Below are 27,942 nucleotides of genomic sequence, written 5' to 3' on the forward strand. Positions count from 1 at the left end.
ATGTCCTGGAGGTCCATCCTGAACAATGACGCTCAGCCCTTCATTGTGTCCTCAGCAGTAGGAGCACCTTCAGCAGCAGACTAATACCATTAAAGTTCACTACAGAATCACGGGAGAGCCTTCATTCATGTGACAATAAGACTCTGTAACACCTTCATGTAATTAGTGTTTACCGGTTTTTTTTTGGTAAATTTTAGACTTTCTATTCTTATGTCGAGGATCAGATTGGATCTGGCCCTATCCAGAATCCCAGAATGGTATTCCAATCAAATATATCAATTTCAAAAATATCAAAGCATCTCCATTTCTACAGACACTGATCTCCTCTGATCTCCATGAGGTGGCTATCTTATCCACTTTGTATGGGAAATATTTTTGGAAACAGTTTGCTGTTAACATCCCAAAATGTAATCGATGATGGATCCTTGGATGGTGACATTTCATCCATGAAAATTTCATGCAATTCGAGTGAGTAGTTTTTGCGAAAAGTTGGTAAAATACATACATACATACATACATACATACATACATACATACATACATACATACATACATACATACATACATACATACATACATACATACATACATACATACATACCAATAAATAAATACACACAGACGAAAACATGACCTTCTCGGTCAACTTCGTTGATCGTCCAAATTTAGTGGGCGAAGGTGAATATCCTGACTAGCACACACTTACAATAATAGAATTGTTTAACACTTGTTTGTTTTGTCCTTTCATTTATTTGCAGATTATTTTCCATTTGTGCTTTATTACTCCATTACATAGTTTCATGATTAATAATTAACATGTTCTTCAACTGTTTTCTAATCAAATCAAATCATGTTTTGAGGAATGAGTGTCGTAGTTTTTAAATTCCAATCTGGGCCTCAACAAGGAGAGATGCTGTATACTATAAACATATACATATAGAATAGATATGTGTATATGTCCATGACTATAAATGTATTCGTGAGGGTTTACGTTATTTTAGTCGTAAACAACATTGCCCCCTCGCGGCCGGCCTCCGGCGTCACGACAGCGTAGAACTCCGTCGTCTCCTAGCGACAGCTCCTCCTTTACGGCAAATGGAACATGGCGGCGAGAGAGAAATCCCCAGACGGTCTGGAGCTCAGCAAGGTAACGATTTGTACGGTGTTTCGAGCTCTGCGGGCCCTGACAGTAGGGTGTGGGTGTCGGGAACAGAGTGGAGCAGTGGGGTTTGTCGGTTACTATTCGGTTTGACGCCGCGGGGAGAGGAAACCGGACTGTGACTACGCGAGCGCTGTTAGCAGGCTAGCTGCTAGCTCCACAACTGGCGTGAAAACGATAAAAATGCCCCTGAGGGAGCTCCGAGATGTTTATTTTCTTCCTCCAAACATGACAGAGATGATCTGACTTTACGGCTGCTTTCAATATACTCCGCAGTGTTTGAAAGCCTGGATTTAATTGGCATATTTTTGCACTGATATCTTGATGACCGTTGTTTTTTTTGCCTGATGCGAGTTGCTACGAGTTCAGATGCATCTGGGATGAATCGGTCTTTACGTTTCAAAGTTTGTCAATTTACGAGTGCTATAGATCTCTGTTTATGGTGTTTACTATGTGAAAGTGAAACTGGGATTTCTGCTGAGCTCCAATTTGGATTGGCCTAGAGAAGTGGCCTGTCAGCGCGTTCAAATTAAAAGAACTTTCGTATTTGATGTAACTTCAGCATGTGAGCTGCTTTTTTATTTTCTATTTTTTATTATCATTATTATTTACTACCTTTATATGCTGCAGGTGTACGAATAAGCCTCCACTGAATCAGCATGCTCCATGTCCTATTCTTTTATATTTAGTTTTATTGGAATATCTGTCCAAAAGAACCCAAAAAGAGTTACAGCACGTGAACTTTAAAGCAGACACTTACATTTTCATCCAAATCCTGGATCAGCGGGGGAACTAAATTCACATCAGGTTGCAACAAATCAACAAAAATCTATTCATAAATAAAGTTCCATCCAGCAGCAGGTAGAGAACTAAGCACACACAAATTATTGCAGCCAAGTTCACGTCAGTACATTGAGCAGGATGCGGAGAACAGTTTCACATATCCCCCAACTGTCGGTTTGATATTTTCTCCTTTATTTATTTCTCCCATCTCTCTTTGATATAGTTTGGAATCGTCCACCTTCCATGTATAATCCCTTGATAGAGTTGTGAGACCGCCCAATCCGTTTAATTGCATCCTTTAACCAAATCACATCTTTGTATAACACTGATTTCCCTTTCTGTCATTATTATTTTTTATCCATTCATTCATGATCTGTGATGTTCTTTTCTGGTTTGTTGTTGCACATGCTCAAGCTGTGGCCACTTTTTAACCTGCTTGTTTTTTGGGGAAGCCAGAGTAACTCGGAGGAAACACCTCGTGCACAACATTCTTGTTCTGCACCACTCCTCCACCACGCAGCCATTATTATTAGTAATACTAGTTATTATTGAGGGGAGAGAAGTGTATAAACTAGGTAGTTTAACCTTCACCACATGCATTATCTCTGACCCTACCCAGGCACACACAGTGCCCTAACCGGGTGTGCCCCAAAAGTTGGGAGACGTTTTAGAAGAACTGAGTAGGAATCCTACAAGGCACAGACTCACAGTTGTAAATTATAGCCGGCAGATCGAGTGTTGAAAAAGCAGACACTCGGAGAAGGGATCCATTAAATATAATAACGACACAGAGCAGCAACAGTGCACATTGAATACATACAATTACATAAAAAAAATAAGATATTAATATCAAAGAAAAGCTTGATTGTTTGCAATTAATTAAAAAAATATGCGATTGGCAAATTAAAAATTTGAATCAATTGATGGCCCTATTTATTCTAGCTCTGTTGGCCACATGGCAGGAGTCAGAAGCACAAAAATGAGGAGAAGTTACCAAAAAAAGTCAACAACCAGCTTCGCTTATCAACGCTGGTGGTGTAAAGTGCAGATGGACGACATGAAAAAAAACAAACATGGTGCTGTCACAGCTGGTGGAAAGTAGGGGCAAGAGAGAGAGCACTGTCATTTGGAACAACAGATATCAAAGAGCAAAGATCACAGATCATCTCGTTATTTTCTCGACTTGATTTATTGCGTTTGAAAATCTAGCTGATATCATGCAGCTCTGGTTTACACTGGTTTTCTGTGCTGTCGCCTGGATTCTGATTGCATTTTTGGGAGTTTGGACCTGGTTAAAATTGTTTTTCTGTTATTGAACTAGATTTGAAATGGTATTTTTTGAGTTTGTACAGGTTTTAGGCTGGTTTCCTGTATGCTGTACTAGGTTTAGATAGATTTTCCATAGTTTAGACTGGGTTTAGTTTGGTCTTTGGGAGTTGGGATGCATTTAAAATGGGCTTTCTCTAATTTGGACCAGATTTTTATATTTTTATATATATTTTTTATATTTTTGGAGTTTGTACAGGTTTCAGGCTGGTTTTGTGTACATTTGTCTAGGTTTATACTGGTTTCCTGTAGTTTGCCCTGGGTTTAAATAGTTTTTCTGGTGTTTTGACTGGATTAAAATTGATTCTTTGTATTTTAGACCAGATTTAAGATATTTTTGGAGTTTGTACAGGTTTTAGACTGGTTCCTTCTAGTTTAGATCTAGGTTTCGATAGTTTTCTTTTTCTGACTTTGTACTAGGTTTAAATGGTCACGCTATACACCACAGGAATCCCTGAATATGACTCACCAAATGCATACTTTTTTTTTAAGTCTGCTGTGTAAATGTTGAAGCATGCGGTCGTAGTTTCAGTGAAGTCGCCTCACTCAGGGGAACTGTCTGGTTGTAAGCGGTGCTTTGCCAAAGCAAAGAGGCAAAACACAACAGTGTTTGTTATTGTGAGGTGAGTGGCGAATTTTCATAATTCTCCAAATTACAAAAATCTTCCAGAAGTGAAACTTTCCTCAGAGTGAGGATGGCTGCTTGTGCTGCTTTGTGTGTCTCAGGAGACAGTGGGACACATTTATATATCAGTTACAATTACAGTGTTTCTGCCGTTACTGTGTAAACGCTGCTATGTGAATGCAAAACCTTTCTGGAAACATTGTCATGTATCAGGGCCTTGAAAGGCAAACACAGTTTATATATACTCTTTTTTACTTTACCTTTAAATTGTGATGCACTTTTTCAGTCAACATGAATTAATAGTGTCCTTAATAACTATTAGTTATTGGCTAGTATTGTTAATGTGCTGATTATAATACATTGTTAACTTATTATAAGTGAATAAAGTTCTTTTGTTTGTCCATTTAATGTTGGTTGTCGATCACTTTCAAAGCGCTTTGTGTCACTTCATACGTTCTGAAAGAGGAGAGAAATTGCGAGTCTTCTGCCTTAATCTACGATTATAGTTTTTCCTGAAAGATTGATAGCTGGAGTGTATATTGTATGTATCCCTGCAGTTTTGTGTCTGCAGGTTGGACACAGGCATCGGGAAGTCACTCTCTGCCGTCCGTTGTTCCTACAGGAATGGCTGGAGGCTGTAGACAGCCGAGCGGAGATCCTCCGCTACCTGAAGGAGCAGGTACCTCAGATCTTCTGTCAGAAGAAGGAGTTCAGCCCCCAGGAGGAAGAGGAGCTCCTGCAGAACCGCCTCCTTCACCCTCTGGAGTGCTTTCTGTTCGGAGAGGAGCCTCAGGAGGGGCTGGAGAAGCTCCAACAGGGCAGCACCTCGTCCCAGCTCTGCGGACGCGTCTTCAAGTCGGGCGAGACCGTTTACTCCTGCAGGTCTGAACAGACCTTCTGATCCTCTGCAATTACCTTATTGTGCTGAGGTGGAATACGCATTCTTCTGCTTCTAGGGCTGCGCGATATATTGCTAATTAATTATAATTATCATATCACATTATATAACATACACATGCAAACAGAATTCACTGCAGGTCAGCCCTTCTTTTACCATGTCTGTCAACATATTTGGAAATCAGATGGAGCCCGACTGCCTGAGATTGTTTCACTTCATTGTATCAACATTACGTCAGACCTGGTGAAAACAGGACATAACTCCAGACATGTGATCACAAAAAACGAGCAAATACAGCCAGTTCAGTCTGATAAAAGAAGATTGAGCACTGTTTAAATCTCAATGCACAAAAACAGTAACTTTGAGTTACTTTTGGTTCATATTTGAAGTTAAAAGTAAAGTACAATGGGAGAGAATGCGGACCTTAAGTGGAAACTGAGATTAAAGGATAAGAGTTTGAAAAGCTCAAACAAACACATCTTAGGGCCACGAAGTGAGAAGAGTTTGACCTCGACGGAGTTTTGGTCCAATGCTCTTTAGAGTATTTAGGCAGAGTGTCAGAAATGAATAGTTGATGAGCTGACATGATCAGGTTTCTGTAGTGTGCACTGTGTGAGTCAGTTCATCAGTTTCAATATCTAAAGTTATGTTTTGAAAATGAGTGCGCGATGGGAATTGATGGTATTTGTTTCTAAATAAGTGCAACATCACAAAGAAAAGAAGTAGTCATGTTTTAGCGAATACCATCAAATATTGTTATAAAGAATAGTACGGAGAAGGAGCGATCACATCCATCCATTTTGATCATTTAAAACTCTGATGTTGTTCATTCTGCAACAGGGATTGTGCAATAGATCCCACGTGTGTCCTGTGCATGGACTGCTTCCAGGAGAGTGTGCACAAAGGCCATCGTTACAAGGTTGGTGTCCTCACACTTGTTGATTTTTCCAACGAATTATGAACGACTTCTCATTTTCCATAAAATCCCCAAACCCTCGGAGCATGATGTGCTCTCATTCATCCGTGCGCTCATGTTGTGGCCACACTATAATACTTTCCCACAGCCAAAGGAAACGACGTCCAGTTTAATTATTGTTGTGTGTATCCATCACTCGCCCTCGGTGACATCCAGTGTGTGCGTTTATTTCCAGATGCATGCGTCATCGGGCGGTGGCTTCTGTGACTGCGGCGATGTGGAAGCCTGGAAGATCGGGCCTTATTGCTCCAAACACGACCCAGGGGCAGCCACTGCCATGGTAACGGTGAGTTACGTAACCCAGCGGAAAGAGGGACGTGGGAGGAGCGTGCGTGTCCCATTCTGTGTCAGTGAACCCCGCAATGCTTATTTTCCCATCTTAGTCCTGGAAGCTGCTCTCTTGGCTGCAGCTTTGGCTCCGGAAGTAAGACAGAAAGGCACTTTGTCGACCTGCATCAGCTCAAAGAGCAGAATCTGGGTTAGGTGATCGTGCGGTTGACTTGAGTGCTAATGCGATGGTGGAAAACATTTGTGGGTGACACTCGCATGAAACTAACATTTCTGTTTTAAAGGTGCCGTGTGCCAAATCTAAGTAACTTCAGCTCTCTGCAGCACAACTCCAAGTTTTTTGTTTCCTCAGTTTCTGGTATTTTAGAAAGATTTGCAATTTAGAAACAATCCATATTGCATCTTTGAGCCCTGCAAGGTCATGTGGTGTTTTGATCAGTGTTTCTCTTCTAAAGGCAGCTGATCTTTCAGCTGGCCTTTCATTGCTGATCAGTGTTTGAGTTTACCTCTGATAAGATCATGCAGGCTGTGTGCACACGTGAAGCCCGACAGCTCTCCGCCTTTTTCCATAAGCAGCAGGTGCTTTGAGCTACACAGTCCACCCTGATCGCAGTCTGCTCAGCTCCCCACGACACCACTCAACAGCCATTCACACGTCACATTACTGATTATATGTCACTACTTTAAGTTTATTAGGTGGCAGTAGTGAGTTAAAGTTGTGCTCCTTTTAGTCAGATTATGGGTGTCTGACTCTAACATAAGGCCCGTGGGCCAAAATCAACCTGCATAATGTTCCAATCCGGCAAAACCAGCAAGCAAATTGTAAAAACTTTCAAGGACAACATTATTTTTAAATGAATGTCTTAAGAATGGGGCACACAACACAACACAGACCCGAGCTGAATTATCGCTGATGCTGCCATGAAAGCTAACTACCTCATTGCTATCAAACTCGCCTCAAAGCCATGCTGTCAGGGTGAGTTTGTAAAAACATGCAGAATGCAACAACTACAGGAGAAGTTTTTTGGACATTTCACTGCATTTTGCATCACAAAGTTTCATTAAAATTGACTTTATGTAGTGATTGTAGTCATTTTCCGTACAAATTGTTTGGTTTTGTTAAAATATAGACATTGTCATTACCAATACAGGAGAAAAAAAACTTTTGAAGTCTAAATTTAAAGTGTATAATGGCACTATTTTATCAGTCTGGCCCACTCAAGACATGAATGCGATGAACCTGTAAAGTAATAGCAGAAAAAAAACATTTCCATATGTTTCCCCTCGATTCAGTATGTTTGGGATGAGTGCACTTTTTGGAGGGGAAAAAAAGCATTAAATATCTTAAGTTTCAAGAAATTAATAGAAAATGGTAAAATAGTTTTTTATATATTGATGCCCGATAGTTAAAAATACAGTAAAGTGTCCTGAAATCATGTTTTTTTTTCTTTTGTTTTTTGCAGCATTTCACATGCATTTATTTACAAATTCTCCCTCACTGTGTGTCTTTTAATGCTTATTCTGCTTCAACAAAGTCAATAAATGCTATAATTATCTGATCAGGTGACTATGTTATGGCCAGTACTCTGTCGACAACATTGCCATCCCCAGAAAGTAAATTAAAACAGCAGCTACTTGTCTGGTAAATAATCCAGTAAATTTGCACTGTGGCCTATGTTCCCTCTGTTTAACAACCCTGCACCATATGCTGGATTTACAACACTGGAAAGGCTGCGGGTAGCTAGATAGGTTGATATATTCAGTAGCTTTTATAATCGATCATGGCTGTTGTTTTCTTTTATTTTGGGCGTATTCTAAACATTTAAAAACTTCCTGTATCTTTAAATCTGAACACCCGTCCTGCCATTTGAGGCCTCTGGTTGTTTAAACTCTGGTGGATTCCAGCGATTGCTCCCACAGAGGGATGTGATGTGGAGATTCGTGTGAACAAACATTGTGTATGTGTGTTTTATTTTGGTTTGTGTATTAGTTGTCAGACATTCATATGAAGTATTGTGTTGCTCTGGATCTGTGGAATGTTTGCTTTCAGGGGCCACTGGTCACATGATGATACAGGAAGAGAATTAATAATGGAAACTATCTTCAGATTTTGTGAAGTGAATAATTTGTAGTGAAGATTGTTTTTATGGTCTCATTCAGGGTTTATTCACTGACAGAGATGCTGGTATCTACATAAATGTGGGGCTCAGTAGACATGTAAACACGATGCTCCACCAGTTAGCAGCGTTTGAACCTGAACCAGACCAACGGCAATGTGCCGTGTTACAATTCTCCTCCACGTGAAATGAAAACAGTAAAAAGAAAACCACCAATTAAGGCACATTGGTGAGTGGATTGTTGTCCCTTGTCTGCCTAATAGACTGTATTTCCATGCAGGTAATTTTATCATTAGCAAGCAGGCATGTTTTTTGTGCCTGCTTTCCTCCACCTGAATACAAAAACAAAATTGATAATTACCCCAAGGAGAAATGCAATTTGATAATGACTTATTTAGGAAATAAATGACTGGTTCTATAGTGGTGTAATAGAAAGAAAGTCATGGTTTTGAGTCTAAAAACAGGCCTTTTAGGTATAATTGGTGACTATTAATTGCCCAAAGGTGTAAAAGTGAGTGGGTCTGACCAGTCTCTTTGTTCACCTGTTTAAAGTGTAACCTGCCTTTATCGAAAGTGAATAAATAATAACATTTTAAGTAAAAACCATCCTATATATGATGAAAGAGGATCATTATTCTTCATTGTCTGGCTTGCTGTGTTTATAAGAGATAATAAAATGCTGAAGCTTGTTAGGATGAGTTTAAGTTCCTGTTACGATGCTCCTGCTTTCTACAGTGTGGCCGTTTCTGGCAAAAATGATCAATTACTAATCCCCCATATTAGGAATAAATAGGTTCTTCTGTGTCCATAGTAGAAAAGTTAGAGAGCTACTGTGTTAAGGTAATGCCTCATGTTAGTGACATGTGGATCCTCCATTATTGTCCCCGTGCAGGACGAGTGCATCCTGGAGCCGGAGCTCTACCGTCGCGCTGAGAAGCTCTTCCGGATCCTGTTGCGCTACGTCACAGACTTCTTAGTGTGGGAGGAAACCTTCGAGCTGTCAGAAGAGCTGCTGCCTCGGTACGGCCCGTCTCTCCACGTGTGAACACACTCTGTACATAAAGCACTCAACCCGGCTTTGACCCTGTATTTCTCCCCCCGCGTAGGATGAAAGACAACGCATACTACTGTGTGCTGTACAATGACGAGCACCACTCGTACGACCATGTCATCTACACGCTGCAGAGATCTGTTAACTGCGATCAGGCTGAAGCGCAGACGCACACAGCGCTTATCGACAAGGAGGTACTTCATCTATCCAGCTGCTTTTGAGTTTCCCATTGAATAACTTGTGCAAACAAACCTCAATTGAATTGTCACCACATGTGATTATTGCTCATTGTGCCCAGGGTCGGAGGGCAGTGAAGAGAGGAACCCTTCGTTCCTGCCAACAGGCTAAAGATCTCATCAAGGTAAACACCAGCTTCTGCTTTTATAACTGGTTAAGTCAAGGTAACCTTATTGATACCCGTAGGTAGATTGATGGTAATTTCATAATAGAGACTAATTCATCGTTTAACTTATTCAAAGTGCTGCTCTGGTGAGGACGGGTAACTGCTTTCGACGCGTGTACTGGGGAAACAATGATCAAGGTCCAAAGTGTCATAACCAAATAAACTGCTCCTCCAGGCTCTGCCACTCACCCTCACCTGTCTCCCTGACATGGTCTGGATAGAAATTGATTTCACTCAAAGTCCTGCACACCTGGCATCAGTTACCTGGAGGCTTTATAACCTCCTTACATTTTCCAAACTCCCCCTAGTGGATGAACAGAAACCTTGCACATAAACTCAGTTTACAGGTGAACACAGAAACACCAATAAACAATAAAACATAAAATGGCTCCTACAGCTTTGTTCAATTTTCATTTGCATTTCAAAAGAAAACTTTAGAAATTGTGTTTCTCTGCTGCTTTGCAGTCCAACTCGGAGCACATTTCACTGCAGCCGCTGCGTGTGGAGATTCTTCACTCTGCTGTGATGGCTCATCAAACCTTTGTGCTCCGCCTTGGCTCCTGGTTCCAGAAGATCATTGGCTACTCAGGTGCTGCTGCCGTTACTGACTTTACACTCACTGGCCTCTTTGTTAGCTACACCTTGCTAGTACAGGGTCCAACCTGCTTTTGGTATAAAAACTGCATAAATCTTTGTGGCATTGATTCAACACGTTTTTGGAAACATTTCTCACATTTTGGCTAATATTAACATGATAACGTCATACATTTGCTGCAGATTTAAACATCCATTGTGTGAATATCCAGTCATATCACCAGTTGTTTACATCAAAAGGCATTTTGACCCAGAGAACTGATGCTCACTGAAGATTTTCACCTTTTCACACCAGCTTTTATTTCCACCTTTTGAGAACTTCAGCAGCTCAGCTTCACCGTGTCCTCATGAGTAAATGAACCATGTTTGTTTGATTAACTCCCAGTAGTTAAACAGATGTAGCTAATAAAGTGGCCAATGAGTATATTTGTGTATTTGTACATATTTATATTGTGCTGAGTGGTATATGTGCTGTGTGGAGTGCAGTGGGCTTCAGGCAGGCCTTCTGTCAGGTGGCACTGGAGCCGAACCCCGACAGAGATCGGCCGTGTCTCATCAGCAGACTCATGTTGCACGATGCCAGGATGTTCAAAGGCAAGCTGATTAAACTTTGCTTTTATCATAACAGAGCTGAGTTTGGCCACATGTGGCTAACATGAAGAAAAATGTTTTTATCTCCTCAAGGAGCTCGCAAGATCGTGCATGAGCTGATTTTCTGCAGCCTGCTGATGGAAACAGAATTCAAGAGGCTTTTTGCGATCGAGTTTACGAAGGTAATCAAACATAAATGATTATAATACTTTTGGCAAATGCCTTTTTTTTTTTTTTTTAACCCACATAATATACTTTCTGTCTTTGCACTCTCAGCACTACAAGCAGCTGCAGAAGGACTTCATCAGTGACGACCATGAGAGGAGTATATCCATCACGGCTCTGTCTGTTCAGATCTTCACCGTCCCCACACTGGTGAGTTACTTGTAGTGTTTGTACGGTGGTAAGGAAGATGGATGTGAACCATTTCAATTTATGTTAAATCTGATCAGATGTTTTGATCTAATCATTGACAAACTTACCTCAAGATAATAAAGAATAGGTCATAATCCTTTGTGTCCTGAGTGAAAGCAGTAATTATTACTTCACAGTACCCCTAAATCCATGTATAACAGATTGGATCAAGATATTAGACTTTGATAAAACTTCATCTGCAGTTCAAAAACCTTATTCCTTCTATCTGTGGACGAGACGGGTATAGTGATGACACCCCCCTCCAGATTCCGGTGCTGCCACTGTGTCAGTGGGAGTCTTATTAGCACAACACACTGTTACAAGCACTTATTTTCCCAACACAAACTCCTGCTATTGACAATTTATAGAAATGTGATGCATCAAAGAAGGAGTGCACCGTTACTGCTTCTTTGAAGTACAAATACTAACTTTTAGCTACTTCATCATAACTATATAGAAGAATTGACAGCCAATCCGTGATCCATGTGGTCGGTATTGGTGATTGGCAGTGATCGGCACTCATGGCCTATCAGAATCAGCAGCATAAAACCCGATTGAATCATCCCTGATACAACCTCTTTTTCAAATAGAAAGATGGATGCGATATGGGCAAAAAACATTTTGTACTTATAATTTTAGATTATTAATATACTACAAAGCTATGATGAACTAGGAGTACCTTAAAAATGCGTTTTTTTTGTTCATCTTATAGTGTTTCTAGTCGTGACATCTGCTGATAGTTTTGTTCACACCGAAAAAGTTTTTTTCCTCCATAATGTCAGGTTTGTTTCAACATTTGGAGTAGTTTCTTAATGTCTCATGTTTTTGGGCTTCAGTAGATGCCATTAAAGGCTTTGCCTTTGCATGCAAACAAATTAAAAACTCATTAGGTTGTGTTTGTTTATATACCACACAAGAGGATCCTCTATGGATCTCTCATTGAGCCAATAAACATGATTGAATATCGACTTACTGCTGCCGGAAGAACTAATTCATCACGCAACATGAGCCGGCGCCTCCATCTGTGTAGTACAGTTGATGCAGCCTCACACTAGAATATATCATCCATCGTTATTATATTATATTACATATACATATTTCCCACTATAGGCCAGGCAGCTGATCGAGGAGGGCAATGTTATTAAAGTCATCGTGGGCACAGTCATGGAACTGCTGTGTGAACATCTGGATGACAACAACCGCTTCTTCTTCCTGGGCTACAACTCAGACGAGTTCTCCCGCATCCAGGTCATCTTCCATGACCTCAGGTGATGAAGCGAGGAAACTCGGCAATCCTCCCTCTCTTACACTTGACTTTTATCTAATCTGCGACTATCCTGTCACTCTCAGGTATATTCTGATCAGTAAACCCTCGGTTTGGACTGGAGAGCTGCGGGAACAGTTTCTAGAGGGTTTCAGAGTCTTTCTTGGGCTTCTGAAATGCATGCAGGTACAAAATAATGCGATTAATATGAGTTATGTAACTGAACAAACCAAATAGTAGATGAACCTTTCTAATGGCCTCTTATTTCTCTCTCAGGGTATGGAGGAGGTGAAGCGGCAGCTCGGCCAGCACATTGCAGTGGAGCCAGAATGGGAAGCTGGCTTCACTCTGCAGATCCAGCTGCGCCACATCCTGGCAATGTTTCAGGACTGGTGCTCGTCAGATGTGAGTTAGCTTTCATGAACATATTTGTCCTTTATACGCCACTTTTAGTACGTTACAAACATCAGTGTAGAAATGGAGATTGCCGGGACTCAGAGCAGCCAGAACATGTGTAAATAATGTTGATCGCAGTGCTCAGTTACTGCTCGTTTCTGCCCCCCTCAGGAAGAGATCCTGCTGCTGGCGTTTAAGGAATGCCACACAGCCCTGATGCAGTGCAACAACCAGCCCTTCCACAAGGAGGCCACCGACTTCTACATGAGCAAGCACATTCTCTACGTCCGTCCGTATAAAGTCTCACAGGAGCCCGTCAGCATACATCTGCCCATTTCCAGGATGTTGGCTGGTAGGAGGACTAATAAGTCAAAATCATATTAATATGGTTTTGAAAGCTACGATCTTAATACTATGTCTTCTTTGATTTGTAGGTCTGTATGTACTTCTCTGTTCGAATGGGATGATCGAACGTCTTGATAATCCTGTAAGTAAAATGAGAAAAGCAGTATTTATTCTTCCCAATGTGATTGTTTTTTTTCTCTAATATTTATCTGTATGGGAGCAACTACGTAGCATAATCAATGACAGACATTATCGCATTATGGCAAGAGCTGTTGAATGATTAATGTTTTTTTAATGTTGTTTTTAATCAGATTAATCGCAGGGTTGCTGTGGATTCATTCGATTAATCACAAATATCATAAATTTTTTATTTATATTAGTCACATTTCGTTTTGCATGAGCAAACACACTCAAGAAAGAAGGGAATAATAACATGTTTAATAAACACCTTTAACAGTTCATGTTAACAAAAACCAAAAAATTTTCACAAGAAACTTTTATCTATGTCGACATTGTCCGCGAGGAGACGCGACACACTCTGTGTACTCCTGGAGCTCAAACCGGACCAACATGGCAGCTTGGTCACAAACTTTTATTACTAAAACAGTTCAGCGAAAAGTATTCCTGAAAATGTTTGAGGCGATGTTGTGCAGTTGTTTAATCTGTCCTCGATTTGGTTTCACTACAGGTAGCATAGACCTTTTACGAAAGCTTTGCGATCCCCACGCCTCAAACTGCTTTATGCAAGGGAGCTCCGAGACGACACACTGCACCCAGCATGCACTGCTGTGCGTTTTCACATCGACGATGAACGGGATGCCAGAAATTGACCGATCCCATGGATACATACCTTCACTCTGCACTGCAGATGGGTTGATTACATTAAAAAAATTTAACTAGATTAATCACAATGATTGATTACCATGTTAACGCGTTAATTTTGACAGCTCTAATTATAGCTGCTTCGCCCACTTCAGCTAAAACGCAACAAAAAACAAACATGCTTGGCACCAGTTTTAATTCCACAGACAAAAATTACGCTCTAACTGAGCCTTGCGTAAATCAACCACCAAATGTTTGTTTTGTCCTGTTTTCGTTGCTATCTGAATCAATTGAACATCACTTGCTGTTTTTACTTATGTGTCTTGCAGGAGAGCTACGACCTGACCCTGCTGGCTGAACTTCCTCTGCGCTGTGTGGTCCTGGCAGCTCAGGTCTCTGCGGAGATGTGGAGAAGAAATGGACTTTCAATGGTCAGCCAGGTAACGTTTGGATGCACAAGGTGTTTGTGTTTGTTGTTGTACAAGCTTCATGCTCCCTTTTCAAAAAGATACATGTTTCTTTCCCGCCTTCAGGTGTACTATTACACGGATGTGAAATGCAGGGAAGAAATGTACGATAAGGACATTCTCATGCTTCAGGTTGGTTTCAATCAAATATCACTCATTTGTCAGCCTACTTTTTGGGGGGAAAAAATAAAAAAAGATTCATCCCCTTCATGTTGTTTTACAGATTGCTGCATCGAAAATGGAGCCCAACCACTTCCTCATGCTCGTCTTGTTGAGATTTGAGCTCTTTGAATATTTTAATGGAAGTTGCTCAAGCAAAGACCAGGTAAAAACTGAGTTAGTCTTTCATGAAGTATTACTACTCAAATTACTACTGACATTATTAAAATAAGTACATTTACAGGATGAGCTGGTGCAGTGGAATCGTTTGACTGAAGAGATGCTTTACCTGCTGATCATCATTGTTGGTACAGTATCAGACTTTATTGATCAACTTTATGAATTATCTATTAATCAGTAGTTTTTTAAATGTGGGATGGGCTTCTCCTGGGGGGAGGAAAAATCTGGGGGTCAAAGGGGAATTCTCAGTCTATCACAGGACAAACAAAGAGATGCAGTCAGTCACACCAGAGACATTTCAAACTCTACACATAAAGGCCCAAAAGCCAAAAGTGGGATTGTCTTACTGTGAGGAGTGTGTGCTCACCATGCCACCACCGTAATCCCTGACTCGTCTTACCTCACTCTGAAAGTCTCCAACTTTTTCCTTCGTCTACAGGTGAGCGTTATGTCCCCGGAGTCAGTCGGGTGACCAAAGAGGACGTGACAATGAGGGAGGTGATTCACCTGCTGTGCATTGAGCCCATGGCTCATAGTAGCCTGGCCAGAGGCCTGCCAGAGAATGTAAGCTTCACGACGCCACGTTTCTAAACTCCTGAATACACTTTCCTGTAACTCGGCAAGCAGGAAACTTTTACACTTGTTGTACTTCCTCTTTTTTCAATTATAGGAAAGCCATGAAACAGGCCTCGAGGCCGTAATCACCAAAGTTGCCACTTTCAAGTAAGTAGAGACTGAAAAATAACTTCTGAGTTTTTCTCTTTGCAAGTTTGTGAGTTTTTTTCTTCACAAATCTTCATTAGAAAACACATTTTCATACATAAAGAACTAAAGAACCAAAGCCTCTTCAGAAATACCTTCATGTTATTTATATATTGCTCATTGTTTGTAATTCAGTACTTCCTTTTCCGTTTTTTTTCTTTTTAGTTTGCAGCAGATGTGTTCATGTTTCCTTTAAGAAGATTCTTCCTCCATCTTTAGCCACTCACTTTCTCGTGATTGCTTTCTTGCTGGTAACCAGCAGTATTTTTTTAACAGATAACAGTTATTCTGTGGGACGACTCCTTCAGGGATCTTATGTAGGACTAAACAGCTCTTGGGGGAATTTATATCCAAATATTTGTTGTTTTTTGAGATTTCCCAGAAAGAAAACATGCGAATGAGCCTCATCAGAACGTCCACAGCTTGTCCAGCAGACCTGTCGGACATGAAATTGCTTGCTTTTTATTTTCGATGTAATAAAGAAGCGAAATGGATTCTTCCAGAAGAATTTCCTCCAGATTAGTAAGATGGTGGTGGAATGGTGTGTTTCCCACATATTGAACCAATCTTCAACACTTGAATCTCATTTTCCCATTTTGCTTATAATAATGCAATATATTTAGTTGTGTGTTTGTTGTACGACTTCGGTCCTCCATCAAGTGATACTATTCTTGTATTTATTTCATTATATGCTTTACTTATCATCGAAATCACATTTAATTCTCTGGAAGAATCTGGCTTGATTTCTTTCCTAAAATAGTTTAAGATACTTGGAAAAAACGTGTTTTCCTATGTAAAAATTTCTGTTTCTTTTAGAAAACCAGGAGTGTCGGGACATGGATTATATGAAGTGAAAAAAGAGCGTCTGGTAGAATTCAACCCCTTTTTCTACCATTACTCACGGTCCCAGCACAGCAAGGTAGTTCAGTCTTTTAAAAGAACTTAACAGTTTGTTTTGAGTTCCTTTAAATTAATTACTTATTTTCTGACTTGTTGCAGGCGGAGGAGTCTCAGAAGAAGAGGCGATCTCAGGACGGAAACGATAAAGGTGACTGTCACTGTTTACTCTACTCTGTTTTCTCCTCAATAAGCGGCACTAAACTTCTGCTCTTTGTCAGCTCTGCGTCCTCCCCTGCCTCCCGCCTTCTGCCCGGCTTTCTCCAGCATCATGAATCTCCTCTGCTGTGACATCCTCATCCACGTCCTGAGACATGTCCTGCAGAGAGCAGCAGAGGACCGGCCCACCTGTTGGACAGAAGCCATGATCCAGAGGGTGCGTGTTGTATTGATAATGCTCTTTGATAGATCCATCCTGATCTTTTCTAATGTAACCAGGAAAATCAAACCTCTGTTGAACAGGCCTTGCACCTGATTGGTCAAGCACTGCTGGAGGAGAAAACCCAGCTGGAGGACAGCACTGAGGAGGAAGTCACCTTTGATTTCAGCCTGAAGGCACGCAGTAAGTGGAAGACATTCGATAAATCTATGCATTGCCTCTTTTTCTTTTGTAGGTAACAGTTTTTTCTGCTCTTCCAGTGACGGGTTCAGAACAAGGCAAGTCAGTGTTCCTCCTGCTGTCCAAGATCAAGGCTCTGCCTTCCCTTGAAGCTCAGAAAGACATGATCAAATGGGTCCTGCAGGTGAGCGGCTCTGTTCACTAAACAGACTGGCATGTTTATTTTCTACAGACTCTTACGTTCATGTCTTTCTTGCAGATGTTTGAGATTGTGAAGTGCCTTAGAGAGAAGTCCTGCCCAACAGCGTCCATGAACATGGAAACAACGAAGCCAGAAGAGGTAAATCATGGGAAGAGATCCTGATAGAAAGAAATGAGTGGCATGTGACCCATTTTTAGAAGAAAATATGTAAATAAAATAAAAAACAAGACAAACCACAACTAGAAAATAAGAAGTAGACAAAAACCATTAGTGTAACAGCAATTCAATTCAATTTTATTTCTACAGTGTCAAATACAACACAGTCATTTCAAGGGAATACCAACAATTCAACATGAGCAAGTATAGGAGACAGTGGAAAATAGAAACTCCCTTTTAACAGGAGGAAACCTGCAGGACCAGACTCTGCTGTTCCATTTGTGGTTAGAGGATAGAACAAGAGAAAAGGGCAGGACAGAGACCGAGAGCAACAAGCAAACAGACATAAAGCCACTCGCTGCAGAAGTGATTGAGGCTCAGACCTCGAACTTCCATTTCCACTGTCAGAGATCCTACAGGGAGGTAAAGGGAGAGAGAGGGAGAGAGAGCACAGGCTACAGGAGAGAGGTAAATGTTTGTGACCTGTAATAGGGAAACATGGTGAGTGAGAAAGGAAAGAAGCTCAGTGTAGGTCCTCCAGCAGTCTAAACCAATAGCAACTTCACTAGAAAATGGTCCACTGTGGCCTGAACCAGCTCTTTTGTTATTGTTTTCAATCTAGTTGCACCGGTGCAGTAAGATTATTTTCCCTGAGCAGATGAAGACTGAAAACTGTGTTTCCAAGCTTTTCTTTTTCTTTTACAGCATTTATATTTTGCAATTTCAACATCAATGAGGGTCATGACACCGTAACACCTCAAAACCTGTCCCTTGTGAATACAGCCTGATCCAACCTCTTTATCACTCTTTTTCTGCTCGACCCAGAGTGTTCAGGACAAAGAGAAAGCTGAGCGGAAAAGAAAGGCCGAAGCAGCCAAACTCCACCGACAGAAGATCATGGCTCAGATGTCGGCAATGCAGAAGAACTTTATCGAGTCCAACAAGATGCTGTACGACAATATGCCCGAGAGCGGGACACAGGGAGAGCCCGTGATGTGTACTGAGAGGTACGTGCACCCTGTCGCTCTGCTACAAGAACTTGAGAGAAAGTATTATTTCTGTCGATTTAAAGGGAGTGGTGTTTGTTTTTGCAGTAGTGCCAATGAGCAGAGGGAGCTGTGCATAGCTGTGGGTCCTCACCGGGGCTCCACGCCGGCTGAGAGGGAGGTGCTGACCTGCATCCTGTGTCAGGAGGAGCAGGAGGTGGTGGCTCAGGCTCCAGCCATGGTTCTGACCGCGTGTGTCCAAAGGTCCACAGTGCTGACGCAGTGCAGGGGGAAGATGCCAGCCAGCAAAGCAGATGGTCAGCCTTCAATCACCCATCACAGCGTCTTATTTGTCCAAAATTCTGTTCAAAGCTCAACGTGGTTTGTTATGTTCATCTGTTAAAGATCCAGCGGCGTTGTATCCTCTCTTCATGCCTCCTGAATTGGCCGTGGGGACGCACACTGGCAGCTGTGGACACGTAATGCACGCCACATGTTGGCAGAAGTGAGTCACAAAGGAGCACCAGTTAGATTAATGATCATTTTGATTGTGCAGATGACCATTATAAGTACTATCAGCAGTTTAAACATTTAGATAATATTCATTCTTTTTGTTTTCAAGATATTTTGAGGCGGTCCAAAATTCCACCAGGAACCGGCTCCACACTGAGCTGATCATCGACCTGGAGAATGGAGAGTATTTGTGTCCCCTGTGCAAGTCTCTGTGCAACACGGTGGTCCCACTCATCCCGTTAGAACCACTGACGTTTAACTAGTAAGTCCCTCACGCAAACCTTAAATCAGCCTGTTTATTGTACTTAGGTTAAGAAACTAATCAAATGATTTTTTTCCCCCCCTGTCTGTAGTGAAAATGCCGAAATAATTGGACAGCATTTGACACTGACTCGCTGGATCCAGATCCTGTCAGCCAGGGTTAAAGGACTCAAGTCAGTCACTCAGGATAACGGTGAGAAAGAGTTAGGGTTGGGTTGGGCTTTTGTCCATTCTCTACATGTGCATAACAGTGGGCAAAAATCACAGAATTCTGATTTTTATTGTAGAAGATGGTTTTAATATGTCATAAAATAGATAGAATATTATAACATGGTGCTGTTATGTCATTGACAGCTCTTTGCCCATGTTAAGAATCATATTAAAAACCAAGATGTGCAATAATCAAATGTGTCCGAACACCTCCTGAGGGGTTTTCCAATTTCCATTCTGCCTTTCAGCCATATAGACATGAACAATTCTCCATTCTATTGAAAGCTGAGACTTAAGTTGACTTTAGTCTCGCTCAATACGAATCTCTTGATAAAAAGCAGTTCTTAACATGATTTTTAGGAGCCACTATTGCTCTGCGTCACTTTGTCTTTCCCAGTCTTTGTTGGAAAATCATGATTAAATTGTTCTAAATTTTGAGTTCAGTCAATAAAATCTATATTTTCCCATTAACAGTCTTTATTTTCCACTGTGCAACACCAATTTCACGAGACAACCAGGCCAAATGCCAGCTCTGCTAGCCAAGGTATTGGACAAAACGAGTGTTGTAATGATAGCCAATGACAGGAACATTTTGACCATTTTAGATGTAATAAAGCCCAAAATGGTCGTTTTCATTTGACTGAGGATTTCCCAGTGACACCCTGAAACCCGGTCAAGTAGAGCTAAACGGCCACATGTGGCCCCCCGGCTTTATGACGCCCACATCTGCTGGAGGGCTTTTCTTTATTTTTCCTGAATTGTGGCTGATTGGTGTACTGCAGTCATCGTGTCCTTCACTAAAACAGTGGCAGCTCCTGATCCAGTATTGAATATTTGATTCACTTCCTATTTCCTTCTTTTAAAAAAAAAATAAATAAATCATCCATCCCAGTTGGTTGTTTGCTATATTTTCCAAATGTTGTTACTCGTCAATAAAATGTCAATTTCTCTGTCTGACAGATTGCAACTCCGAGAGTGGCAGTGCTGAAGGTCACACTGGGCTGTGTGGAGAAAGCCAACCGGACTTCAGATCCATTCTGAGCTACGGCGTACAAGAACCGTGAGTCAAACTGTGAACTGTGTTTTAGGCTCTTTATGTACCTCTTGTGGGAGGAAGTTGTGGTTTAACATTCAGTTTGACCACAGAGGAACATTCAACAACCTTATAAGTTACATTTTACAAAGTGGATTTGATAAAATAAACAATAATGTTGTAAAAGCATAATCGGAAGGAGACTGAGGATCTGTATTTAAGTTTTGTGTAGGATATGTAAAGGTTGTGTAAATATAATTTTACCTTCCACTTTTTATATATTCTCATAAGCACTGGTGTCTTCCTGTAAGTCAATGGGTTAAATACAATAAAATCTTAACTTTCACTTCATAGTTATCGATGATGACAATAGACTCATTATGTTTGTGAACTGTTGTTATTGTAACTTTTCTCTTCACTGCAAGTTTATAAGCTTTTACAGAGACACAATATGAAATATTTCTCTTTTAGACACATTTTAACTGTGTAACTGTCTAACATTTGTGACTCTAAAAAGTTTTAAGAGAATTAAAAAACTGTTAGTGAGTGCCAAACAAAGATTTAATCAACATGCATGAACAGTAATGAAGTAATTTGGGTTCATTTCAAATGATACCTGGATTAGATATGCACAGAATGGGAAAAATCCCCTGTGAAATCAGTCACAGAGGAGTTTTTGGAAACTGGGTCACATGTCTGATGTGTGAACTTGGTATCACTCCTCCAGGATGACTCGAGTCTCTTTGTTGCAGGACGGCACCTTTCGTTGCGTTTTGCATATCTGTTACAAGACAATGGTGCTCGGAGCCTCTGAAAATGCAACTTTTGAAAACACTCTAACTCTGTCTTCATGCGAACGGGCAGAAAGGACATTTTCTGGAAATTCTCTGGCTTAGTCCTGAGTTGAAGGTTGAAATGACGCTAATGCGCACCACAGCTGTCATAATCATTTTCTGAACGTGCACGGGCAGATGGACACTAACAATAACATTTGCCTCCAGAGTGTCTTGACTTCCAGTTGGATATTCTCCTGGGACTTGGTAGTTTTATAATTAACAATCACCCGGAATAACAGTGCTCTTCTGCGTTTTGTTTCCTGCCAGGAGGAAGTTCTCGGACAGCATCGCAGAGATGCTGGTTGTGTGCGCCGTCACGGTTCACCGGGTGGGGCTGAAGACGGCCCCCAACGAGCTGTCTCCCCTCGTGCCCCTCATGGCCTGGGACACATGTGCCTTCACTATTCAGGCCATAGGTACAGCCGGAGTCGTCTAGAGGTTCATCTTTCATGTCTTCATGTTGCAGCTTTTAAAGCATGTGTGCAAATGTTTACAGAAAACATACTGCAGGAGGAGGACAAGCCGCTGTTTGGTTCCCTACAGAACAGACAGGTACGGCGCCGCTGACCAGTAAACAGCATAAACAATGAATGTTTGTCTTTGTGACTAACCTGCGTTGATGTCGGTGCTTCAGCTGGCAGGTCTGAAGGCCATAGTTCAGTTTTCAGCGTCGCAGAGACTGAAGAGCTCGCAGGCGGTGATCCAAAGGCACTTCACCTACTTGCTGGGGGGTACGTAGTCCAACAAACTCCCCCTGAATGTGTTGGCTGCTTCATTTCTCGTGGTCATGCCTGTGATGTCCCTCTTCAGTGTTGCTGCCCGTCATGAGCAGGAAGAACACGCCGTCTCTTCTGGAGGTGGACTGCTTCCATCTTATGGTTGGTCTCACTCAGAATGAACAAAAACAGAAACTGTCCTCTGGAGCAGTGGTTCCCAACCCTTTTCTTGTGGGAAAGGAAATTAAAGAACTTCACAAACGCAGTACTTGTGAAATTCAGATTCTTTGGTATAATCTGTAACCATGACTTTTCTCTAAGGATGAACTCTTTGGGTTGACACTGTCTCGGGGTGTTTGGTGGACTGGATCTGCTTCAACTTGAACAGTTTCAAACCACCATTCTCCAGTTTTCACCACAAAAGAGTCGTTAAGTTCTAATTCCGCTTGTTGTTTCTATGAAGCCATCTTCTAAGTTACTCTCTAGTCATGTCTTTTTTTCTTTTTGTCCGATTAGGCTTTCTCTTTAGCCTTGATCTGCCGCCATTTTTTCCTCCCACTGCTTACACTTTCAATGCTTAAATGTAAAAGTTTGGTTCCATAAATTAATTAAATGCAGACCGACTTATTTTTAAGGACTTAAATGAAAGGGGGGAGTCAAACACATTTTAGTTCATGGCCCAGAAACAGCCCAGTTTTATCTCGAGTGAGCTGAACTGGTAAAACAGTGACATAATAACCTTTAAATTTAAACTTTAAAGTTCTTCTTTGTTTTGATGCTGAGTTTACTTGATGAGAATGTCAATACCTTTTCAAAATTGACTCCAATCTTAACACAAATTTAATTTTAATGAAATCTTCTGGTGCAAAATGCAGTGAAATGTTCAAAAAACATCTCCCATAGCTGATGCATATTTTTACAAACTCACCCTGTCAGCAGGACTTTGAGGCTAGTTTGAAAGCAATGAAGGAGCTCGTTGTTTTCATCTCGGTGCCGGTTTTGGCCCACAGGCCTTTTATGGCTTTAAATCAAGACAGCTTTGTGACCCCCCCCCATGAATCTTTGGCTCCCACCCGCATTGGGAATCACTGCTCTAGATGAAGACATTAAAGCTCAGTGACATGTAGTTCCAGTGTGTGTAATGCCTTTGCGTCTTGTCAGGTGGGACTGGTGCTGTCCATACCGTCGCTGTATCAGGAGGAGGCTGTGGACCTGCAGCCGTCCGCTGTCAGCTCCGCCTACAACCACCTGCACATTTTACACCTGGTCACCATGGCTCACGTGCTGCAGATCCTTTTGTCTTCTACAGGTAAAAACCTTTGATATGATCCGATTTGAAAGCTGAACGCCCGGAAACCTACAACTTTGATGGGTAACAAAGTGGGTTTGCATTTGATGTGTGCAGATTTCCCAGCAGCGGCAGGCGGGGAAGAGACGGAGGAGGCGAGAGCGGCTGCGGAGTTGTACGCTACAGTGTCACAACACACTGGAAGGTACAAATGATTGATTCCAGATGATTGAAAGGCTGAGTCCAGCTCACCAGTCTGTCACAGATCAAACAAAGAGATACAATCACTCACACATATCTGCAGTTCAGAGACACCAGTTAACTTCACGCACATGGAAATGACAAGTTTTAAATGAAATAGACATTTTCCAGTCGATCTAACAGATGTTGCTGTTGTTTGCTCGTCAGGCTGCTTCCAGAGGTGAGCGGCAGCTCTGTGTCAGAAAAAGTGAAGTCGGGAATCGAACCGTTCCTTCGCTGTGCTGCTCTTTTTTTTAATTGCCTTACCGGAGTGCAACCTCCCGAGGAGCTCTTCGCCTCTTCTGGTACGTCAAGTTGTTGTGTGTTTTTGTGTGTGTGTGTGTGTGTGTGTGTGTGTGTGTGTGTGTGTGTGTGTGTGTGTGTGTGTGTGTGTGTGTGTATATAAACATACGGATAAAGATGCTGAAGCTTCCTGTCCGTTGCAGTTACCTCTCACGGACAGACGGAGGCACTATGCAGTTATTTGGCACTTCCCTCCAACTTGTTCCAGCTCTTCCAGGAGCACAGAGACACTGTGACTCCACTGCTGCAGAGGTGCTGGAAATACAGGAGTCTCCTCTTGTTCTTCACCATGGAGCTGCAGCTGTAACGTAATGTTGTTCCTCCTTCAGGTGGTGTGGGAGCCCCGCTGTAACCAAAGTCCTGAAAGGAAAAACACAACCAGTCCGGTACAGCTCACACAGTATTTTAATCGTAGTTTATATCTGTTCGATATCTACTATATTGTCAAACGTATTTGCTCAGCTGCCTTCACCTGCTTATGAACTTGAGTGACGTCCCATTTTTAAACCAGAGGATGTAATATGAAGTTCGTTCATCCTTTGCAGCTAAAACAGCTTCAACTCTCCCAGGAAGTCTTTCCACAAGGTTCAGGAGTGTTGATTTGTTTTTTCAGACTATTTGTGAGGTCCATGAAGCTCTCTACGCTCTGTTCTGCAGCTAATCTGTAGATCACATGAAGTTTGGAGATCTGTAGCTGTTGACTCAGCAGAAAGTTGGCCACCTCTGCAGACGGTGCCCGTCAGCATCCTTATCACGGAACCACGCTGGAATTCACTGAGCTCCTGAGAGCGACACATTCCTTCACCAATGTTTGTAGAAATAGTCTGCAAACCGAGGTGATTGATTTTATACACCTGTGGCCATGGAAGTTATTGGAACACCTGAAGTCAACGAGTTGGAGGACTGAGTGAATACTTTTGGCAATATAGTGATTCTGTTTACTCTCTATTGAGCAAGTAACCATATTTGGTAACTTCAACATTTATTTCAGACTAAGATTAGCTTGGTTGTGCTAAACAGACTCGCAGTGTGACGAGTAGTTCTTATTTTGAATATTTATATGATCTAAATTTTAGATTTCTAACACAAACAGATGTTGGACACTAACTCTCAGTAACATTGATGGGTTTCCACTGAGAAATATAGATCTATTTTAATCTCTTAATGATAACAAAACGTGTGGTTTCAGTCAGTTTTGCACTTTCCAACAGATACATACTAGTGGTGTTTAGACCCTTTCCTCTATCTGTCCACCATTATGTAATAGTATTTTCAGTTTCTGGTTGACCTGTGAAGGGTTAATAACCCCTCTGCTTCCACAGGTACCCCAGGAGAAGGAATCGGTTGATTGACCTCCCCGAGGATTACAGCGTGCTCCTCAATCAAGCCAGCCACTTTCAGTGAGCAGATGAAACGCGTTGAATTCGCCGTGTCTCACTCTGCTCGCGGCGTGCCGCCGCCCTGACTCCTCCGCACTCTGTCCTCAGGTGTCCCAAGTCGGCAGACGACGAGAGGAAGCATCCGACGCTGTGCCTGATCTGTGGCGCGATGCTGTGCTCGCACAGCTCCTGCTGCCTCAGCCAGCTGGACGGGGAGGACGTGGGGGCGTGCACGGCGCACGCCGCCACCTGCGGGGCCGGAGTGGGAATGTTCCTCCGGTCAGTCGCCTGCAGCTCGGGAGAACATTCCGACCAACTGTACAAGAGCTTTGTGTGTCGTTCTGTTTGTGTCCAATATAAGACAAAGTCTCATTCTTGGTTGACAGGATAAGAGAGTGTGAGATCGTGCTGATGGCCAGTAAGACTCGGGGAAGCACGTATCCGTCTCCTTACTTGGATGATTATGGAGAGACTGATCCTCACCTTGGGTAAGAACTTCGCTGCATTTTGAATCCTTCTAAATATAAACCACATTGGATCTTTTGTCAAATTATTCAGACACAGCTAAATGCTTTACAAGACCAGACATAAACAGTAATACCAAAACACATGCCGAATCTTAATTTCATGTGAAAACGGGAAAGTGTGAAGCAGTTCAGACAGGAAGAGAGAGGCAGAATATATAAAATAATAATCCAGCCATCCTCTGTACCAGGGGTGTCAAACATAGGGCCCGTGGGCCAAAACCGTCCCGCAAAAGCTCCAATCCAGCTGCCAAACCACCAAGTAAATTGTCTAAATTTCAAAGAACTCATTGATTTTCTTTCACAAATTACTAAAAAGTAGTGACACAACAAAACACTTGAGACCCGAGCTGAAATATCAGTGATGCAGCCATGAAAGCGAGCGGCCTCATTAATATCAAATTTGGCCTCAAAGCCAAGCTGCCAGGGTGAGTTTGTAAAACCACCCATAATGCAACAGCTGTAGAAGAAGTTTTTGGACAATTTATGGTATTTTGCACCAGAAGGTGACATTTTGTGACATCCACCGTAGACCTGCGATAAATAAATGTACATCCTACACGTACAGTGCAACTCTTTCTGAATATTGTTACAATAAGTAAATTGCCTTTATTCTTTTTCCCCCCAACATTTTGTATTATAATATTGGGAAATTATTTAATTTAAAATGGCTAAAATTGTTACATTATTGGCAGATGTTACATTATTGGCCATTATTAAATTGTCAGTTTACTAAAGACAGCCCAAAAGGCAAAAATCAGCTAAAATGATTGAAGATGAGTGAAAATGGCTAAAACAGGCAATACTGCCAAAAAAACAAACAAACGCCTAAAACAGTTAAAACCTTACCGGCTAAAACTGCATAAAATAGAAACTTTAATAAAAATTTCCCTTATTTAAGGATAGTAAAAGGATGCAGACACTTGTGGATTTCATTGTGGATTCTGTGAACTGTTTCATAAATCAGGCTCCTCTGGATTGTTGTTTGTAGGAGGGGCAATCCGCTGCACCTCTGCCCCGAGCGCTACAGGAAGCTGAACCAGCTGTGGCAGCAGCACTGCATCCTGGAGGAGATCGCCCGCAGCCTGGAGGTGGTCAACGTCATGTTCGCCTTCGAGTGGCAGATGTTGTGATGATCGCTCCAGCTGTGCTGACTGACTATTACAGAGCACGACCGAGTCCAGTGCTCAACACACACACACACACACACACACACACACACACACACACACACACACACACACACACACACACACACACACACACACACACACACACACACACACACGAGCAATCAACCTTCCCTGCAATCAGCGGAACCCCCCCCCAGATGAATCCCTGCTGGAGTGCAGAGAGAAAGAGGTAAAAACAAGGGAGGCCGATGGATGATGATTAAAACACAAGTCGCCTTGTTTGGATTTGATTGTGTGCCGTGAGAATGAGTTTCTCCTTCAGTAATGTCACAAAGAGACTCCTTCAAATAAAGGCAAACGCAACGGAAGACGTTTCTGTTATCACTTCCTGGATTAGATTCTTCTCAGTGATGCTGTGAATTTGCTGCGTTTTCTCTCTTTCTGCTAGAAATGAGAATTTTAAGTTATAGTTGTATGTGTTTTTAGGGGTGTCCCACATTCGTTCACCTTTTTTTTTTAATTTTGTTTTCCTCTGCAACTATGGAAATGGTCCTAATTGACCCATAACCTGCTGACCCTTCACTCCTATAACAGCATTTATTTAACATAACATATAAAGGATCAACATTATTTTTAAGTTTGCATTGAAACGGTTTCACTACCCTGAGAGAATTTGCCATATTTGTCAAATTATATTAAATTTATCCATATATATAGTAAAAAGACCTCACTGACCTTCAGAATTATTGATTGAATTCTATATATAAGCATTTCCAGTAAAATACACTATATAAAGCCACTTTTTGAGAAGTAACTCTGAGGCCAAAGTGTTTCTCTGATGTACGCTTGTAATGATGAAATCCTGATGGAGGGACCATGGTGAGGCCGGTCTGGAGTTAATTCACTTCAACACAACTCAAAGAAGATGCTGCAGTATTCCTTAAAAAAAAAAAAAATGTACATGAAAGAAAATGGCATATCTTTTTAGTTCAATATTTTTAAGCTATTTGCTTTTTGTTTGTTTGTTGTATGACACTGCTGCAGATTTTCAGCCATGGAAATAAATACAAAAGCCAACAAACCCTC

The 27,942-nt window shown here is 41.7% G+C and overlaps 1 protein-coding gene across 1 annotated transcript; it reads left to right on the forward strand.

Moving 5' to 3' along the window:
• Nucleotides 1-1,102: 1,102 nt before the first annotated feature.
• On the forward strand, nt 1,103-27,942 carry ubr1 (ubiquitin protein ligase E3 component n-recognin 1; the record flags this gene model as incomplete). Its single annotated transcript, XM_080479636.1, has 47 exons — nt 1,103-1,147; nt 4,516-4,775; nt 5,632-5,710; nt 5,943-6,053; nt 9,065-9,192; nt 9,279-9,417; nt 9,522-9,584; nt 10,092-10,215; nt 10,707-10,814; nt 10,905-10,993; nt 11,088-11,186; nt 12,336-12,493; nt 12,576-12,675; nt 12,766-12,894; nt 13,057-13,237; nt 13,320-13,372; nt 14,382-14,492; nt 14,586-14,651; nt 14,743-14,844; nt 14,923-14,986; nt 15,298-15,422; nt 15,529-15,581; nt 16,437-16,539; nt 16,620-16,668; nt 16,739-16,893; nt 16,980-17,079; nt 17,157-17,260; nt 17,336-17,416; nt 18,260-18,441; nt 18,529-18,737; nt 18,826-18,925; nt 19,043-19,195; nt 19,287-19,387; nt 20,365-20,464; nt 21,541-21,689; nt 21,770-21,825; nt 21,908-22,004; nt 22,084-22,151; nt 23,151-23,298; nt 23,395-23,482; nt 23,686-23,822; nt 23,964-24,072; nt 24,150-24,206; nt 25,143-25,220; nt 25,308-25,478; nt 25,586-25,687; nt 26,715-27,942. 47 exons carry the CDS (start codon nt 1,103-1,105, stop codon nt 26,854-26,856), a joined length of 5,226 nt encoding a protein of 1,741 aa, XP_080335762.1. The 3' UTR covers nt 26,857-27,942.

This window comes from Lipophrys pholis (assembly GCF_963383615.2).
Source record: "Lipophrys pholis genome assembly, chromosome: 14".
NCBI classification, from domain to species: domain Eukaryota; kingdom Metazoa; phylum Chordata; class Actinopteri; order Blenniiformes; family Blenniidae; genus Lipophrys; species Lipophrys pholis.